This window comes from Ammospiza nelsoni, chromosome 2, assembly GCF_027579445.1.
Source record: "Ammospiza nelsoni isolate bAmmNel1 chromosome 2, bAmmNel1.pri, whole genome shotgun sequence".
Classification (NCBI taxonomy): domain Eukaryota; kingdom Metazoa; phylum Chordata; class Aves; order Passeriformes; family Passerellidae; genus Ammospiza; species Ammospiza nelsoni.
In genome coordinates this window covers 16,411,407-16,424,393 of record NC_080634.1, presented here as the reverse complement: position 1 = coordinate 16,424,393, position 12,987 = coordinate 16,411,407, and the positions used below count along the sequence as shown (strand labels likewise).

Here is a 12,987-nt window from a genome sequence, read left to right as displayed (position 1 = left end):
CAGCTGCAGAAGCAAGAGGGAAACTTGAAATCCTGTAGGTCTTACAAGACAGCCAAAGAACTCCCTGAATCCAAACTATGCAGGGTAAGAAAGTGAGATGTCTTTATCTGGGTTGATGGCTAGAGCCACAATATAGTTATTTTTTGCGTAAAGTGTCAAAGCTAGTTGAAGTTTCCCTGCAAATCCCCTTCCACTGGAAGATCAGTGTGGCACTCAGATGCTGACAGATTGGAACAAAAGCTAAAAACGATGATGACCAATGTCATGGGAAAATGCATTTTGCATTTGATTCATATTTGCAGTATTTGCATTTGATTCACCATTAATTGAAGTTGGTCAATCAAAAGTAATTAGTATTTTTAAAAAGATTAGAAGATAAGTAATTTGTTTTAAATTTGCAATGATTTTTCAAATTTGGTTGTCTGATATAAGCTGCTTACATATTTAGCAATCAATTCAGTGGAAACCATGTGTCCGTCTACTCTGAAAATCCAAGCACAATATAAAATATTAAATGATTGTTTAAGTGCTTGACTTTAGTTTTATAAACACCAAAGGTAGGCTTCAATCATTTTGGTTTTAGAGTCTACTAATATAAATCCAATTTTATTATTATTGGCACAACCCTGAATCAGTTATGCCTATTTATGAAGAATGCTTGGAACCCGTGAAAATGAGACATTCACATATTTTTTTGCACTTTCTGGAATAAAAAAAATTGCTGTTTGAATGCAATTTTTTAATCTATAAATCTGTGGTACTAGCTAAATTAGAAATGCTTCTTGAGAACGGCAGGTACATGCACAAAGTTATTTACCTGAACTCACAATTATCCTAATCAACCTCTGAGCCCAGAGGTCAGCCTCTCAGAGGGGCTTATCTTGGATGAATTCAAGGGCTTCAGGCTGGCACTTTCCTTCATTCCACCAGTGGATGTCAACAGTGGAACAATGTCAGGAAGCTTCCACCACTGCTGTCTGTGCTGAACCTGTTCTGGGAATTCCATGCCCCAGTAAACAGATGTTTGAGTGGCTGTGTAAGGCAACAGATGTAATTATATTATTGAGACTTACATGTACTTTCTAATTACGTATTTGTAGCCTTTTGTTCACATGCTGTATAGCTGTGAAATGTCTAAACATAACAAATATCAGGGCAGCACCTTTCACACCTCCCATGTGTGTTAATCTGAAAAGGTGATCCTTCAGCACTGGGATCAAGGATGTTTCATTTCCTCACAAGCTGCTGCACTGTAATTGCCTGATTTTGAGGTTTAACAAGCTGGAAATGCAAATTGAGGATATTTTTTCTCCAGATGTGGATTGTTTATAATTCTTTCCTCAAGTAGATTGTCCATTTTGTAGTATTTTGGAGTGGGTCTCATGCCTTCCCCCACTGCATATCTTTCCTTTCTGGAGCAGTCTGTTTTTATTAAACCCTCCAGAAACCAACTGGGACCTCTTTACCACATGGTTTGCTTGAAATTGAAAGGTGGATTAAAAAGTTATTAGCATACATGTAACTTTACACACATGTAAGCAAACAAACCTGAGCATGACAGCCTTGATTTTTAACTAAAACTAGACAGAAAGGGAGTATAAGTGTGGAGGCAAAGGAATAAGCAAGAAGTAAAAGGGAGTTTTGCTCTCCTGTTCACTGATTTATGTCTAAAAATATTCTCAGCACTTACGGTAAGGGAGTTAAAAGCAGTTTAGGGACTAGCATATACTGAATGAAGATTAGATTATAATGGCTGGGGTGGCATGCATAAAACAAGTATTGTGTGTGTACATATAAGTGTATATATGTATATAAATACATGTGTATATTCTTATATATGTATACACTTATATATGCACCTTATAATTGTGGCCTTTCGCTACCTGAAAGGAGCCTGCAAGAAAGATGGAGAGAGGCTATTTACAAGGGCATGTAGAGATAGGACATGGCAGTATGGTTTAAACTGATAGAGAGAAGGTTTGGATTGGATAAAAAGGAGAAATTCTTCCCTGTGAGGATGTTAGGGCACTGGAAATTGTTGCCCAGACAGCCCTGGCTGCCCCATCGCTGGAAGTATTGAGTCTTCCATTTTAAAAAGGGAAGAATGCTTTCACTTGTCTAAAATGTCTGATGAGATGCACAAGTTTTTAGCCTCAAAACCAATTAAAATCAAACTGAAAACATAGAGTTGCAATTTCCTAAAATTTGCCCCTGCTGTGAGTTTCTTCTTCTACATTTGAGTTTGAATGTATGGAAATGAAGATTCCAAATTTTCTACTACACCTACTATCTATTGTCTATTTCTCTTAAATACTACTTTGATAAAATGGACAGTGATCAAGTTGCATCCCTTGTAATGGGAACAAACAGCTTTTATAGTGTTTTCCAGTGTACACTTTTACCAAAGGCAATCACAAATGCTGTTGGATGGTATCCTTGTCAGTGTTCCCAACTCCTCTCCACAGATCAATTCTCCTGTGTCATTCCAATGACAAGGCTCACCTGGCAGTTTCTGTACCTGTGGTGCCTGTGACAGTGCATACAGGATGCTGAAGGCTATGACTGACAGAAAAAAGCAGAAAATTGATTGAGCAAATATTTTTTATTTGTTGGCTAGGAGAAAGAAATAATGTTAACCTGAAAAATATCTCTACAGGTATTAGAGCCTTTTAGCAAAAAAAACCAAACAAACAAAAAAAACCAAACAAACAAAAAACCACAAAAAACCCAATAAAACTATAGAGTCAATTCTGCTTTAAACATTATTTTAACAACAGTGAAAAACATTGAATCTTTTACAACTTTTCAAAGGCTTTTACTTCTGCTTAGCTTGATGTGTAATGTGAGCATCAAGTACAGCCAAAGTAAAAAGTCAGTGAAGTGAGATGACAAGGGCTGCTTTTCATCAAGGTGAGAACAAACTTACTTGTTCTCTTTTGTGCAATATAGATGGCAAGAGAACGTACTAGGATGGCAGTGGGAGAGAAGATGACAAGTGTTCCAAAGGAAAATGGGAAATGTGAGAGAGAAAAAGAGGTTGTAATATCAAAAAAGGGGAAATCAAAGGACAAAGCAAATAAAGATGGGAAAAGAAGTTACTCAGGAATAAAAAAGGAAGCAAGAATTTGAAAGAACATTGGGTAGATTTTTTTGCTAATTTAATCATAGCTTCGTTTCTGTCTTCACTCACACTCTTCACATTTATGCCAGCAATACGTGGTGTAAGGGAAAAAACCACTCTGGAATGGGAGACATGATTGAAAATAAAGAAAAGGGTGTGGAAGCAAGAACACACCACATTTAGGGCACAGAATGTAATTTAATTTATGTTCCAGAAACACACACGTATTTCCATAACAGATGGTTTTGGGTATCTAACTTTGGGTGAAAGGGATGAGATGGCTGGTTATTTTGAGCACTTGTTATATTGCTATTACTAGATAATGACCCTGGATTATGTAGTTAAATATTAGAGTTGCCATGGTTGCTGGCTGTATCTTATATTCTTAGCACTGCATGGTTATCTGTTTTTCCTCCCCCAGACAATTCTAATATAACTCTACAGAAAAGATCATTTGATCACCACCTGGTTTAGGATCACTCGTTCTCTTGGCCATGGATATGATTTCTTTTCCTTCTTTTACACGTTAGAGTAGACAGAGAATCATGGAATTGTTAAGATGGAAAAAGACCTTTAGGATTATCAAGTCCAACCACCAGCCCAGCACCACCTCCCTGTTCACCATTAAACTGTGTCCTCCACTGCCACCTCCACATGTTTTGTTAACTACTCCAGGGATGGTGACTCAACCACTTCCCTGGGCAGCCCATTCCAGTACTTTACAAACCTTTCCATTAAAAAGTTTTTCCTGATATCTAATCTGAACCTCCCCTGGCACAACTTTAGGCCATTTCCTCTTTCCCTGTCCCATGTTCTCTGGGAGCAGAGCCTGACCCTCACCTGGCTGCACCCTCCTGTCAGGGAGTTGTGGAGAGTGAGAAAGTCCCTCCTGAGCTTCCTTTTCTCCAGGCTGAGACCCCCCCCCAGCTCCTTCTATGGCTCCTGGTGCTCCAGACCCTTCCCCAGCTGTGTTCCCTTCTCTGGACACACTCCAGTCCCTCACTGTAGGGAGAGGACCAGAACTGGACCAGAAATCAGGACTCAAGGAATGGCCTCAGCCGTGCCCAGCACGGTGGGACAGTCCCTGCCCTGCTCCTGCTGGACATGCTGTTGATGATAAAATCCAGCATCCCACTGCCCCTCTTGGCAAATGGCATGCAGTGGAGACGACTGCTTCATTTTGTGGGAGCCTTTCATATGTTTTAGCTTGCTCTCATGACCATAGGACTATTTCTCTGCTTTTTAGTCCAGAGGATTTCTCCAAGTACATTGTTTCTTGAGTGACTTTCCCAACACTGTGAAGACAAGTAGTTTTCAGACTTCTAGGTACTTCAGAAAAAGATTGGTGTAAACCTTAAAGGCAATGTTTTAGCTCAATAATTTTCCCATTCTAGACCTGTTTTTTCATCATCTCACATGTATGCATATGTTACTTGCCAAATACTAGAAATTAAATTACAGCTTTTCTAATACAAAGAGAGACCTCCTCTTCTAGAGGAAGTGTCCTTGCCTTTGAAAGGTCCTTTCCAACTCAAACTATTCTGTCATTCTATGACCTTTTATATGTTGCCATCTGAGACACATTTTCATTTATGTTAAAGCAGACTTTAATGGTATTGGTTTTTAATTTATTAGTAGACTTATGCAATGGCAGTCTCCTCAAGACAGCAGTTACCTTGCAGGGTCTCATAATTCCTCCTGATAGGAAAGCCATGGCAAATGTGGGAAGAGAAAATGCCTTTATGGCCACCAGTGCACAGCAGCTGTTGGAGAAGTTACTGTACTGCCACAGATGCATGATCCTGAATACCTTGTTCACAATGGGGAAAAGGCAAATCTGAGTCTTTGTATTCTGGAAACTGCTTTCCTTGTGTCAGTCCATCTCTAAATACACTTATCTCCAGGCAGATTTATCTGCTTAGTCTGTCACTTTTCTTTGTATTTATTCCTTGTGAATATGAGTTTCAAGGAGCTGTGTTCTCTGCATGTTTGGTTACTAAGGCCAGAACAAGAGAAATAACTTCCCTAAGACAGTGCTATGTTTTTCTCCTGCTTGTGGTTGATGTGTTTATGATGCAAATCACTAATGTTGCCTCCCAAACCCCTCCCCAAAAAAGAACACTCCAAGTACCCATTACAGATTGGCTCAAAGCTTTGAGTACCTCAGCACTAGTTTGAAAATAACTTATCAATACTGTTAATGTTTAAACTTGGGGTAACCATTAACAGAAAGCACAGATTACACAGTGCTACATCTATTTATTAAGCATCCACAACAAGGTCTAGATGGTGCAAGAGCTTAGCATGGTGTTCTTTAACCTCTGAAAGCTAAGTTCAAATCTAGGATTAGATCAGATGTAAATGTTAGTTACTGTCCTCATCCTTTTGTGAGCTTCCTAAGCTACACCATTCATAACATTTAGCAATTCCCTGGTACTCTAATTTTAGATCTGTGGCAGGCTGAGACATCACCCTATCCTGTAAACAGGTGTTGATCCTGATGGGAAAGGACTAAGTAGGTTCTGCTGACTCAGAAGTGGGCAATTTTACTACCTCAGTGCAAGGAAACTGCTTTCTGTGAGGGAGGTCCAAGAGTGTGGACTACAGCAATGAGTGTATTTTGATTTTAATGCATTTACAGTTTGTTTGATAGAGAATCTAAATCCTGGGGAGGGGGAGAGAAGTTTTCTGTGCTGCTTGAATATTACTGGAGAGCAGCATGAAAGCCAAGCCTGCAGAGAACGCCATCAAATCAGAACTGACCTTCATTACTGGAGCTGTCTGAGTTTGCACCTTGTCTGTCTGTGCCTCTCCTGGCTCAAGTCCAGAAGAGTCAGTGCCATTCCTTTTCAAGTACTGAAAGTTCCCACAGAAAAAGTTTAACTGCTTTTAAGATGCTGATTCCCTACTAGTAGGTTCACTGCATCTCCCTTTCAAAAAGCTCATGAGTGTAAGAAAAGTAAGGAAGAATGATTCTGAATTCATTTGTTTGGACACTTCTGATTTAACAGTCTGTAATTTGAAAGAGCTTCATTTAGCCCTTCAGTCCAACATTGCACCAGAGAATAATTGCAAAGAAATACTGCAGAAGTTCTTATTTGGTCTCTAGAGATAAAGGTCTTGCAGAGGAAGTCCAGGGAGAAAAAAAAACAAAACCAACCAAACAAACAATAAACCAAAAAAAACCCCAAACATCTGGAGTTGTAAAAACTCATTGTCCCTGAATGTATTTCTCCTCCATGGTCTCAGGCCCATGAATAGGAGCTGTCTTGCAAGATTGTCTTGGCTTCTGTAAAAACTGGTCGATCTAGAATGGCCCAGCCACAGAAAAATGAACCTGTTAGTGGCTTGCTGTGTTTAAAACTTGTACAGCTATATTGTGTTAAATGTACATAGAATTTTACTGAGCAAAAATACGCTCTTGATGCTTCCTCTCAAAGGTCTGATTGAATGCACCTGTCACCAGGTGAAAGGAAACAGAGGAGGCTTTGCTGCAGCATAGCTGCTCTGCCTTACCTCAGTAGTACAAAACAAAGATATCATATAGGAAGATGCCTATGTGCTGCCTCTTTGGCTGATTTAAAATTCTGTAACAGCTGCTAACTCTTCTCTTTTTTTTTTCTTTTTTTTTTTCTTTTTTTTTTTTTTGATCTATGGGAAGCACAGCTGGTAGAAATGGCTGTACCAAAGGTGTGTTCTAACTTGTGACTCCTTGAACTGCAGTAACTGTGACTGTAAACAGTCAACTAAACCATGGGCAAACTCTGCTATCAGTGAAAGCTGCAGTAAAGACAGAGGAAGGTTAACCTGATCCTAAATGAAGGCCACTCAGAAGTGTTTTTCTAAAAGGCAGATTTACAGTTTTGCTGCTCTATATAACATAAGTGATCAGCAAACACAGAAATGTTATCTTTTCATGAACACTCTGACCTGTGGGAATAGAATTGCTGATCTCTAGGAATTTCCTGTCTGAAAGCACTGGTCTAGCCTGACAAGTGGGCTCCTTTAAGGACTGCAGTGAAATCTATCCACTGTGAAGGCATGAACAACTTCCCACTGATGATCTACCAGCGCTGTTTTGACATGACTGAGACATAAAGTCACAGGGCTATGAACAGTTAAAAGATTAACTAATCTCTGAGATAGAATGATCAAAAGAACCTTTTAGAAGAGACTTCCTGTAATGGGTGAATTTTTGACTTAAAGGGAAAAAGAAACCCAGAGGCCAGGCTGGCCTGGTGGGTGACTAAGGGGAGAGTAATTAGATTCTCTGTGAGTTATTCATGCCTTCAGCGTGTTTTAAGACCTCTTTTATCTCCACTTGTGCTGAGGTAATTTCAGTTGATACTATACAGGAAACTCCAGCTCCTGGCCAGCTCTGGGAATACAGGGCACTGTTTGATTCCATCCAGAAGAAGTCACAGCTTAAATCCTCTTGTGTCTGTACTTAAGAGGACCAGGAGGGGTCAGCTTTGCAACTCTTCCTCAGCAATAGGGCTAAGATCTGAGTATAAACACATTATAGAAATATATATAGCTCAGATTCAGTGCCCACTACTTACTGGATTTGTTTGTAGTAGAGAAAAGGAAACCAGGCGCACTTCACAGAACTTACCAACCAACCAAAATAAATAAATTTTATTTATTTCTAAATCTAACCAGCCAAACAAGAACACCTCACTCTCTTTCAGTGATACCTGGTATCGAGAGAAAAATAAATTGTTATTCTTCTGGCAAAGTATTAGCAAGTCATCTCTAGGAACTTGATTCTCCACCATGAATTGTGCACTCAACTCTTACTGAAATTAGAGATCACAGAATCATGCAATCAATAGACTAGTTTTGATTGAAAGGGACCTTAAAACTCACCCAGTTCCAATCCCCTGCCATGGGCAGGGACACCTTCCACCAGGCTGGTCCAAGCCCCATCCAAGCTGGACTCGAACACTTCCAGGGATGGGGCAGCCACAGCTTCTCTGGGCAACCTGTGCCAGGGCATCACCACCCTCAGAGGAAAGAATTTCTTCCCAATATCCCATTTCCTGCTCTCTTTCAGTTTAAAGCCATTCTTTTGTCATGTCACCCGTGTCAAGAATCCCTCTCCAGCTCTGGTGGAGCCCTTTTGGTACTGGAAGGGGCTCTAATGTCTCCCCAAAGCCTTCTCTTCTGCTGAACAGTCCCAAATACAGACACATGAAAACAGCATTTTTCAGGCTTGCTCACTGAACAGCAAACCAATCTGAGATTATGGAAGCATAGTCTTTTAAAGGTATGAAAAAAGTGTATTTTATGATTGGCTTTGCGCAGATATTAAAATGAATATTATATGTGTAATGTTCAAAAGTTATGCTGTATGAATTCTCTTAAGTGTTAAATATAGTTTTAGGTTGTAAAAAAATGTTAGAAACTATGCTATGTAGGATACTTTTTAAAAGAAAGGACTTGCAGCGAGATAGCAGCCACGGGATACCTAAATCTTTCAGAGAAAGAGAATTTATTGCTCTTCATCAGAAGAAACGAACTTCTTCCTTGCCTAGGATTCAGAGGAAGAAGTTGTCACTGACCAGACAGAATCCTTTCTTAGAATGGAATTTATGCATCATGTATGAGGTGTATGAATATACAACAGGCTGTTGTTTTTAAGGGTTAATCCTCTGTTAATGTGTGTCCTTTTTCGGGCTTATTTTGCCCAGAAAGAGGTACCCGAACTGTCCATAACTCTTTGTTCCTATAGTCTCATATTGTCCTAACCCTAATTGTCCAAATTTTTATTACTCTAATTATATTGCTATTTTTATAACCACTTTATTACTATTAAAATTTTAAAAACAACTAATTGGCATTTTTCACAAAGGGAAAAAACAGAACTCTAAAAAATTCATTTTCTATGTCCTCGTTTCACACAAGTTCAAGTAATAAAAACTAAGTTCACAACACACAGCCCACCTTTGACCTAACACAAGACAACAAATTTTTGCCTACTGCCACTTGTAATAATTGGGATTTTTTCCATAATAATCAGAAAGGAGCTGATTGCCAGGCTGGAGCAAGTGGAGAAAGAGAGCATGGATGCTGCTCGGCTGGCCAAGGAGTACGCACAGCTGACAGAGGAGAACCGGACGCTGAAGCTGGCCCAGACACAGTGCGTGGAGCAGCTGGAAAAGCTCAGGATACAGTACCAAAAGAGACAGGGCTCCTCATAACTCCCAACCAGCTCATGGGAGGCACTTCTTACAGGAATGGAAAACAGATTTTAAAATAAAGATCTGTTTCATATGTTACAACGCTTTACTACGGATGCAGAGTATGTTGAAGTCTGAATTTGATTTAATGCTTGCCACCCAGTAGTTTAATATAATGGATATTTCATCCATTATATAATGAATGTTTTATTTCAAATAACATAATTGAAGTTAATCTATCCCCATTATATGTTCTAGTGGATCAGGTTTCTTTTCTAAACATATTTCTTCCAATTTAAGAAGATATGGACACAATAGAAAATTGTATAAATAGTGTTGGAAATTTGGATCATACTAAGGACTGGGACAATGTTAATATATGGAATACATGTATGTTAATCTTAGTTTGGTAAATTCTTTTTAAATTATTTTCCTCATGCATAAAGTGCTTGGAAGTTATCTTGAAGCAGATCTCCTCACTAGTAGAAACCATACTCGATGTCAACTTCACACTGTTGTATAAAATCTGAAAAACTGCACATTAAAAACTGAAGTAACAAAATTATTTTATCAAACAAGTGCACTGCCAGTGATAATTTTCAAGTTATAAAATTAAAAGGAAACAGATGAGATCAAACTTTCCTGCCTTAAGTGTAAAGATTACTTGAGTGCCTTTTTATTGTACTTTTAGGCATGCAAGAAATGAAAAATTAATATAAGAATCATAATTTCATCATACTTTCAACTGAGACTATGTCTGTAAAATTATTGTAAGGCTCTTTTGTTCTTATTTTCTGGTCTATTTTGAAACATAAGTGGCTGTAAGTAGGGACAGGAGTTCTGTGATACACAAATAACTGGGAAGTAAAATGTCAGTTTTACTTGCTCTATTTATCCCTGTATTTTCTTAGATCAACTTAAAAATCTTGGTTATACCTCCATTTCTATCCATAGAGCAGTTTTTTCATTAAAAGGAGATGTAGAAAAACCCTTTTATGTTCTAAATGTTCTCAAATCACCCTGTATTTTAAACTCTGCTTGTCAGATGCTGCTTGTTACATCTTCATGAGCTTAGAATTCAACTTAATGTGTTAGTAGTACTGGGTCTTAGTAATTGAAAACTATGAAGTTAAGACTTGCACCAGGACTTTAGCTTTGATTATTATCATTAATCTACCATGAAAACAGAACTTCATGTTAATAAGAACAATTCCTGGCAGCAAAGGGGACAAAAAAAGAACTACAAGCTGCCTGTAATTTATCTGTGCTAACTGCCTACAGTATTCCCTGCAGCACAGGTGGGAAAAGTGGCTCTGTGATACTCCAAGCACTGCAGCAGGAGAGCATGAAGAGGTAGCAGGAGAGGACAACCTTGTTTCCACTTCTCCTCCTGAGCCACCAGGGCAGGGTCAGCATCCAAACTTGGCACTGCTTCCTGCTGTACCTGGGATATCACCACTCCTGAGGCATGGGCTTCCTGCTGGAATGCTCCCTGAGCAGTTTAATACTGTATTTATTCCTCTTATTATCTGAGGATCCAATTTTCCTTGTACTTTGTAGAAAAAAAAAAACATAGTTAATAAAAACCACTTGGAATATTAGGCCTGGAAATGCTGGAAAAGTCTTGAAGTCTTGTTTGAGTTTTGCACTGTTGGGAAACATAACTTGAAGAGAAATCAGAGCTTTGCTTTGAGCACAGAACACCACAGAAGTTAGAATTACCTTTTTTTGCCTGTGTTTGTGTGTTTTGAACAAGAGAATTCTCATTTTAAAATAGTTTGTCATTTTAGTCAAAGGTTTTTCCATCTAGCCTTGAAAAACATCATGCAGTCAGATGATTTCGGTGAATTCATTGAAAGCCATATAAAGTACATAAAATTAGTTTATTGACGGACTATCTTTGGATGCAAATGGATCAGACAGCAGACCTTTACTTGCAAATAACTGTGTTCACCTTGAAATTTTCTATTTAAGTGCAGTCACCATGCTTTAGATATCAGAAAAATTACAGACCATATGCTGGGAGAAAAACCTGAGAGAGAGCCACAGTCAGGTGGAGGAGGAAAGCTGGACCTCATTTGTGGCAATCAGCACTGGGAGAATAGTCATGGAATATGTTTTTCCTAACCTGTAGGTTCTGACCAGTATAGAAGAATTCAAGAAATATTTTACAGGTGTGCAGATGCCAAATTTTTGATGTGGGCCAGCCTACAAGCCTGGATAAATATGAAATTCTTAAACCATCCCAAACTAATTTAAGTCAAAGATTTATATTCAACTTGGACTTTAGCTATGTGCAATCAAATTTTCCTCCTGCTTTTAGTTATGGTTAAAGTAAAAAATAACAGCTTTGTATGAACATATTTGCCTGCATGCATGCTCATGAGCCTGAGAGCAGGAGATCAGAGAAATTGTTTCCCAGTACAAATGAGTAGAACTGATACAGAAGTACCAAGGATGAAAAATTAGTGTATCTTGAAAATTATTTTTTTTTTAATATTTGGGGAAGTGGGATTCAAAGGCAGGAAGGTAGGGAAATGGAATTTTCCAAAAATATTCATAGGCAAGTTAAATTAAAATGTAGCATAGTCTACATCATGCAGAAAATCATCCAGGTGTTGAAAAGAGTAAAGGTAGCTGGAACAACCTTCTGAGGGGTAACTGCTGTATCTATCATCCATCTCTTGATTTGTTCATCAAGAGCATAATAGTGAAAAATATTTTCACATTCAGTAAATCTCCAATTTGGACATGCTGAATTTTTCTCTAGATACAGTGGAGCTCTGCTGACTAAATAGCTGAAATTAGGCTTTTAATAAAGTATTTATCATACTGATCCTCTATTTTCCATGTAGGCAATGTGGTTTGTGTTCTGATTGAAGTGATCTGCATGTTAGGTCCTGTTGTATCTATCACACTATAAAAACAAGTTTTATACAATTACTTCACAGATGATTTTAGAAGTTCAAAAACTTAGAAGCCAGTTTTTGAAAAATCAAGTACCAATGAAAGGTTCAATTTTATAACATGTGACTACAACCTGTGAGAACTGCAGCTGTATTGCAGACAAAGTGTATTTCTTGCTGTTATCCAGGTTATCCAGGTTAGCAAAAGTAAGCATGCCACTACTATGATAAATGCATTTTCTTCAAACCACTCAAGGCACAGTGAAGTACATAGGATTGAAACAAAAACAAGACCTGTGCTTTCCATTTTCTATCATTGCTAAACAACTTCCTTCCGTCGTAAAGAATGCTGAACAAACTCAATTTAAGCTTCCAGTTAGCAAGGATATGACTCATGCGGGCTTGAAACAGCCAGAGCCAAGGGTGACTTGACACTTGGAACGTCTGGAAGATGAGGAGATGTGAGTTTGAGTTCGCTGCCTTTTTAAAAAAAAGTTTCCCTTTTCAGGATTATCTCTATTCTGTCTGATTTTGTGAATTAATGATCTTTGGAAGTGTGTCACCTCCCACCAGAGGCTTCCATCATCCAGGCCTTTGTAAAGATTACACACTGTTACCTGTGGGGACAGGTGGGACAGAGAGGTGTTCTCAGCCTTCCTTTGGGTTGTGTGCTTGGGGAGCTCTGCCACGTGACTCTTTGCTGCTTCATCTGCAGTCACAGGACACCTTGCAGAAATTAGCTGGTCACAGTAATAACCACAAAACCACTTGGTGGTGT

The 12,987-nt window shown here is 38.7% G+C and overlaps 1 protein-coding gene across 2 annotated transcripts in view; it reads left to right on the top strand.

Annotated features, from left to right (window-relative positions):
- MAP3K7CL (MAP3K7 C-terminal like) overlaps positions 1-10,898 on the top strand; it is a 29,098-nt gene extending 18,200 nt beyond the window's left edge. For both annotated transcript variants that reach the window (XM_059466118.1, XM_059466117.1), the window contains exon 5: positions 9,144-10,898. In XM_059466118.1, the coding sequence (XP_059322101.1) occupies positions 9,144-9,324 (181 nt within the window). In that variant the 3' untranslated portion in view covers positions 9,325-10,898. The remainder of the gene's footprint in view (positions 1-9,143) is intronic.
- The last annotated feature ends 2,089 nt before the right edge of the window (positions 10,899-12,987 follow it).